Raw genomic sequence first — 7,467 nt, 5'->3', positions numbered from 1 at the left:
TATATATATATATATATATATATATATATATATATATATATATATGTGTGTGTGTGTATATATATATATATTTTTTTTTTTTTTTTTTGCGTGTGTGTGTGTGTGTGTATACTAATATGTGACCACAGGGATGTTCATTGAGGGTCAGGGTGGGGTTGGTGTTTGGGGAGGGGGAGGGGTAATAGTGGGGGTTAAATGTTTATTCAGTGTATATATGTTTTGTTTTTCTTTGTTATATGTACGAATCAATAAAAAATGTTAATTGGAAAAAAGGCATGAAGCAATAGGACAGATTTTGTTTTTTGTTTTTTGTTATGTGGCATGAAACTTTGTGATTGAGAAGTTATTGTGTTCAGTGATATAGTTAAGTTAATGCAGGAAGGCTGAAGTGAGATAAATGAGTGCCATCAGAAAAGTCTAATAATGCAATTAGAAGCCATGTAATGCCTTAATCATGCTAAGAAAGTCTGTGTGGAAATACAAATAGAAAATATTAGCTGGTCCAAGAACACAGTGAAAGTCCAGTGAGAGTGAGGGGTGTCGACAATGAATTCTGCCACAGCAAGGTGCAGATTAAGTGAACGATCAAGCAGGTTAATCTTGATATTTTTCAGTCTTTTGCCGATATTTAATATATACATTTTTATGTTTTTGTTCTGAAATGACTTTAAGGGGTGTGTTTGTATCTTCAATGAGAGAAAACATTATTTTAACCAATCAGCTGATGATGCCAAGTAGACTAAAATGCTTAAATGCAAGAACAATGTTTTCTACACTGTTTTCACTAAATCTTTGCACACGTTTTTCCCTAAATGAACACAAGGAAACATGATATTTAACCTTTTTTATGTATATATAAACCAATATAACAACAGTAATAAACTTCCCAATCAGTGTTGGGTGTTATGTATAACTAAGTAATTAATTACTGTAAATTACTTTTTCATTGAAGTAAAAAAGTAATTAATTACTAACTACTAATTACATCTTCTACAGTGTAATTAGATTACTGTACTAATTACGCTGTCTGAAAAGTAATTGCATTACTTATTAATAATTACTTTCTTTTTTATAATTTCTGTTTTATTTATTTATTTTTATTCCCTTTTCTCCCCAATTTGGAATGTCCAATTCTGATGGTGGCACGGTTACTCACCTCAATCCGGGTGGCGGAGGACAAGTCTCAGTTGCCTTCACTTCTGAGACAGTCAATCCACGCATCTTATCACGTGGCTTGCTGTGCATGACACCACGGAGACTCGCAGCATGTGGAGGCTAATGCAACTCTCTGTGATCCACACACAATTTAACACGCGCCCCATTGAGAGCGTGACTCTACCCTCCCTAGCAACCGGGCCAATTTGGTTGCTTAGGAGACCTGGCTGGAGTCACTCAGCACACCCTGGATTCGAACTTGCGACTCCAGGGGTGGTAGTGTCAATACTCACTGAGCAACCCAGGCCCCCAGTAATTACTTTCTAAAACCCTTATCAACCTCGACTAGATGGAAAATATAAGGCATGAAACTGTTCTTTTTATTCTTTCAAATAAATCATATAAAATCAAATAAATTATTCATGAACTGGCCAAAGAATTTAAGGGGGCTACATTAAATTAGAAAACATACATTTTAACATTTCAAATTCACTATTGTTTTATCTAGAATTGTTCTAGTGTCTATACAGTATTTAACGCAATTACATCAGAAGTAACTGTAGTTAAATTACTGAAAAAATAAGAGTAATCCCTTACTTTACTTTTTTTTCAATGAAAAAGTAATTTACAGTAATTAATTACTTAGTAATACATTACACCCAACACTGATTGGGAAGTAGGGTCCATTTTGGTTTCACATTGACTTAAAAAAAGCAATAAATATACAGTATATCATGTTTTTCAAATCCATTTTCAACCTGGAAAAACAAAGCCTGTTCTAAATTGTAGTATAACACCCATTTGTATATAATATTTATTTGTACCAATAATATGGCATGGAGGAACTTTCAGATTTGGTTTAGTTGACAAAAATCCTCATTATTTCTCCAGCTCAGTGTACGTGTGCACTCACATGTATATGCATGATGTACTTTTTGTAAAGCAGATACCAAAATACAACAAATCAGACATGCCACACATATTACTTGGCTCTGCATGTGGCAAGAAAGAATAGCAAATGCTACAACAAAAGTTCTTTGTGATTTGTTGATTCTGAATGCAAACTAAAAGATCAAAGATTACACGATCATATTCTACAGATACTTTTCCGTAGTGTGATTTTGTTTGTTTGCTTAAATTAATGTGATGCTCAGAGGTGCATTACAGCTGACAACAGAAGTGATGCGAGGGTCATCCACAACACTGTGAGCATACTAGCCAAGACTGGAGACCTGGAAGCTGTATAAAAAACAAAAATATTCATTATCCTGACCTAACATAATTATATATTGTCAGTGCTGCTGAAACTCTTATTAAGATATTACAGTACGTATAAATAATTACATGACAACATATTTGTAAATGTATACTTAGAGTGACCTGTAACATGGATGGAATTCACATCAACTGGGAAGCTGAAATTTCCATCTTTAACTGCCTGAACGAAGGTGTCCCTCACTTCTGTCACAGTAGGAATAGTGCCACTGTTGTTAAATTCAAGGTTACCATCTGTCACAATGGAGCCACTCCTGAGAAGACACAATCAGATTCAGACATGGCCAAATACTTAGCAAATGAACAACGGAATGAACAAATGAATAAGTTAAGATAACATTTAAACAGAGTGGTTAGTTATTTATAGAATGCATTTACCTGAATTGCCGAATAAACATACGAAAGAAGGTCACAAAACGTCTCCTGTAAACTAGTAAAATCTATAATAGATCAATAAATAAACAGCTTAAAACAGATTTCCATACTTTTTTTTATAGCAGTATATGTGTATTCGTTATTATTATTGTTATTTTCAGACTGGACAAATTATTTTCACGTCAATCAAACTTTGCTACAAAACATTGTTGGTTTTACAGCTGGAAAAATAGGCATTTAGTAGTTCATTAAACTCTTAGCAAACTATTTTTTATGTTTACATCCAAAAAATGTAATAAATGTATATCATTACTTGTATCTGTTTTTAATGTTGGCTATAAACATCATTAGCTTTATCCACTGCTACTGCAGAGCATTAAAAAGAAACATTAAATTAAAGAAAAAAGCACACCCATCCAAAAACTATAAAAATGGGTTCAGGATCCAAAAATATCCTAACCTCATCCTAACCAATTGCCTTTGGATAAAAAAAATATTACCTCAAAGGTGATTCTTTCTTTCAGCTTTATGGTTTCAGCATTGTTCATATCGGAGTAGACATCCTGGAATGTTTGATTAATGCTGAAAGTTACATTAAACTGTGAAACAGATGCTGTTGTGGCACTGGCGCTGCTTGGAGGTGCAGTTGTGACGCTGATGATAATAGTAGATGCAGTTGTGCTGTTGGTGCTATTAGGAGATGGAGTTGTGCTGTTGGTGCTATTAGGAGATGCAGTTGTGCTGTTGGTGCTATTAAGAGATGCAGTTGTGCTGTTGGTGCTATTAGGAGATGCAGTTGTGCTGTTGGTGCTATTAAGAGATGGAGTTGTTCTGTTGGTGCTATTAAGAGATGGAGTTGTTCTGTTGGTGCTATTAGGAGATGCAGTTGTGCTGTTGGTGCTATTAGGAGATGCAGTTGTGCTGTTGGTGCTATTAAGAGATGGAGTTGTTCTGTTGGTGCTATTAAGAGATGCAGTTGTGCTGTTGGTGCTATTAAGAGATGCAGTTGTGCTGTTGGTGCTATTAAGAGATGGAGTTGTTCTGTTGGTGCTATTTGGAGATGCAGTTGTGCTGTGGATGCTATTTGGAGATGCAGTTGTGCTGTTGGTGCTATTCGGAGATGCAGTTGTGAATTTGAAGTTTTTAGGAGATGGAGTTGTGCTGTTGGTGCTATTAGGAGATGGAGTTGTGCTGTTGGTGCTATTAGGAGATGCAGTTGTGCTGTTGGTGCTATTAGGAGATGGAGTTGTTCTGTTGGTGCTATTAGGAGATGCAGTTGTGCTGTTGGTGCTATTAGGAGATGCAGTTGTGCTGTTGGTGCTATTAAGAGATGGAGTTGTGCTGTTGGTGCTATTAAGAGATGGAGTTGTGCTGTTGGTGCTATTAGGAGATGCAGTTGTGCTGTTGGTGCTATTAGGAGATGCAGTTGTGCTATTGGTGCTATTAAGAGATGGAGTTGTGCTGTTGGTGCTATTAAGAGATGGAGTTGTGCTGTTGGTGCTATTAGGAGATGCAGTTGTGCTGTTGGTGCTATTTGGAGATGCAGTTGTGCTGTTGGTGCTTTTAGGAGATGCAGTTGTGCTGTTGGTGCTATTAAGAGATGGAGTTGTGCTGTTGGTGCTATTAAGAGATGGAGTTGTGCTGTTGGTGCTATTAGGAGATGCAGTTGTGCTGCTGGTGCTATTAGGAGATGCAGTTGTGCTGTTGGTGCTATTTGGAGATGCAGTTGTGCTGTTGGTGCTTTTAGGAGATGCAGTTGTGCTGTTGGTGCTATTAGGAGATGCAGTTGTGATTTTGATGTTTTTAGGAGATGGAGTTGTGCTGTTGGTGCTACTAGGAGATACAGTTGTGATTTTGATATTTTTAGGAGATGCAGTTGTGCTGTTGCTGCTATTAGGAGATGCAGTTGTGATTTTGATGTTTTTAGGAGATGCAGTTGTGCTGTTGCTAGAGGCTGCTGCATTTGAAGTCCCATTCTGAGTTACTGTTTGTGTAGAATTAATGGAAAAGTGACGTAGTAGATTGTCAGTGATAAAAATTAGTATTTTTATTTCAATTAACATAAACAATCACTATGTATCGTTAAACAAGTTTGCCTTGAACTTACATGATTCTTAACCACAAATATAACATTTAAGCTGCTCCAAAAAGACTAAAGGCTCGTTTATACTTTGTTTTTCCGTGTACCATGTTGTCTCGCACACGGTCAAGTGCTCTGCCTTTCAAAGTATACTCTTTTGACCATGAGCGAATACGAACACACTTGATGCATGCGCACAATTACTGCTTTGTGATACCGTCATTTATAGTATATATAACTAGTATTATATTTGGACTCGTCACATGGGGGGTTAATGTTTAGTGTGCAGTTACAGGAAAATGGGACACAGTACATTGTCAGTGCTAAAAATTCTTATAATTTTATTTAGATTATATTTAAGAATCCTTATATACCATTAATAAACTCAAAAAATAATATTAAGATTTATGCATTTAAATTTCACCACAAAATTCCATCAAATTAAATTGAGTAATCATTAAAGAAAAGTTTTATTAATTTAATATAGTTAAAAATTACACAATTTAATTGGATGGAAGTTTTTATGAAATTTAAATGTATATATATACACTACTGGTCAAAAGTTTTGAAACACTTACTCATTCTTTATTATATTTTTTTTTCCACATTTTAGAATAATAGTAAAGTCATCAAAACTATGGAATAACATAAATAGAACTATGGGAATTATGTTGTGACTAAACAAAATCCAAAATAAATCAAAACTGTGTTATATTTTAGCATCTTCAAAGTAGTCACCCTTTGCCTAGAATTTGCAGACATGTACTCTTGACATTTTCTCAACCAACTTCTTGAGGTATCACCCTGGGATGCTTTTTAAACAGTATTGAAGGAGTTCACATCTATGTTGGGCACTTATTGGCTGCTGTTCTTTATTATTTGGTCCAAGACATCAATTTCAAATATATATATATATATTTTTAATAAATTTTAGTTTTGTAATGAAATAAATTAATATGGTGGCACAATTATATTTTTGTTTACAAAACTAATTTCAAACATTTAAGCATACGCCTTCAGATCAAAAGATTTTTAAGATCATGAGAAACATTTCAGTCGTGTTTCAATACTTTTGACCGGTAGTGTATATATAATAAAATAGGTTAATATATTACACAGTCAGCCAAAAGTTTGGAATAATGTACAGATTTTGCTGTTTCGGAAGGAAATTGGTACTTTAATTCACCAAAGTGGCATTCATCTGATCACAAAGTATAGTCAGGACATTACTGATGTAAAAAACAACACCATCACTATTTGAAAAAAGTCATTTTTGATCTAATGTAAACAATAAACTACACTTTCACAAATAATTTTTCGCATGCTAGTTAGGACAAAATTCGGATTAACATAGCAGAGAAATAATGGAAAATTTGACATCTTTTGAGAAACAGACCCAAAATGGAGGGAACATTACTAAAAGTTTAGTATCTTTTAAAGGTTATTATATATGGTAATGGTATTGTTGTTGTTGTTGATGATGATTATTATGATTAGTTTATGATATCTGAAAAGTTCTGTCTTCTGAAATAGTGCAATGAGAACATTATGAAGAGTGATTTGGAACAAGCTCCTCACCGATTAGACACAGAAGACCAAGTATAATTCTCCACTTCATTGCTGTGTTCTTTAGGCAATATCCCTAAAAAGTTAAAATGAAGCACATTAATGAAATGTTCAAAAGTTTAAAATCAAACACAATTCATTATATGCAGAATAAAAATAAAGTCAACACGAGTGGTGAGTTTGATAACATGATGGAAAAAAGAATCAAGAACTGTACAGGCAACAAACAAATACAGTTATATTTACCAAATATTAACCAGTTTCAGTAAGTAAACTAAATAAATTAGAATGCTTTCCAAGCCCACATTGCAAGTGCATCAAATTATTGCAAACTTTTTCAACTTACTTTTTAATGACCTCCTCAGAGAAATTAAACAATCCAATGTTAATACAAATTGCAACCTTTTGATGCTGAAGATACTGTCATCAGTTAATTAGTTGCCTCTAAATAATCATAGCAGACAGGTGAGGTGACATTTAAAGCAAGGTTTTTTTTTTTTTGGTTTTTTTTAGTGGGCAGGGCAAGAGAATGTACCAAAGAGTGAATTTATTGAGAAAAGGGCGGAACAACTCAAAATAATAGGTTTGTTTCCTGGCACATGATAACTGAAGGAAGAACTTTTTCAACCAAACATAAAAATACATGCAAAGTATGAAGCTCAGGCAATATTCTAAATAAAATATTTAATTTGACTCCCTAATTGAATAATCCTAATCAAAAGGACAGGAAACACAATTTCCTTGACTAATAACACTCTACATCCTAATAACTGATACATTCAAGCATTACACGTTCTAAATGAGATGGATAACTGAAATACAATCAAATACACATTATTTAGTTTAACTCTACTGTATAAGCAGGGGAATTAGCTGGCTCTTTTCCAAACTGAGTAATTCATATTTAGATTTTTCTTGAAGTTAGGATTAAAGTTTGGGTTAAGTTTACTTGCAATAAAAATACATCACATGAGAGGCATTTCTGATTTAGTCTTGAGTGATTAAACTGACTTGAC

The 7,467-nt window shown here is 34.1% G+C and overlaps 1 protein-coding gene across 2 annotated transcripts; it reads right to left on the bottom strand.

The window, feature by feature from the left end:
• Nucleotides 1-1,035: 1,035 nt before the first annotated feature.
• On the bottom strand, nucleotides 1,036-6,923 carry LOC127436837 (uncharacterized). Of its 2 annotated transcripts, none has more exons than XM_051691274.1 (6): nucleotides 6,798-6,923; nucleotides 6,464-6,527; nucleotides 3,306-4,789; nucleotides 2,809-2,870; nucleotides 2,536-2,684; nucleotides 1,036-2,394 (listed from the first exon to the last, which is right to left on the bottom strand). In XM_051691274.1, exons 2-6 carry the CDS (start codon nucleotides 6,501-6,503, stop codon nucleotides 2,306-2,308), a joined length of 1,824 nt encoding a protein of 607 aa, XP_051547234.1. In that variant the 5' UTR covers nucleotides 6,504-6,527; nucleotides 6,798-6,923; the 3' UTR covers nucleotides 1,036-2,305. The 2 variants fall into 2 exon arrangements, with proteins under 2 accessions (XP_051547234.1, XP_051547235.1); XM_051691275.1 differs by having other exon boundaries at nucleotides 6,464-6,512; nucleotides 6,798-6,879.
• Between the last annotated feature and the right edge of the window lie 544 nt (nucleotides 6,924-7,467).

The sequence above is a fragment of the Myxocyprinus asiaticus genome, chromosome 47 (assembly GCF_019703515.2).
Source record: "Myxocyprinus asiaticus isolate MX2 ecotype Aquarium Trade chromosome 47, UBuf_Myxa_2, whole genome shotgun sequence".
NCBI classification, from domain to species: Eukaryota; Metazoa; Chordata; class Actinopteri; order Cypriniformes; family Catostomidae; genus Myxocyprinus; species Myxocyprinus asiaticus.
This window is presented reverse-complemented; position numbering and strand designations above follow the sequence as displayed.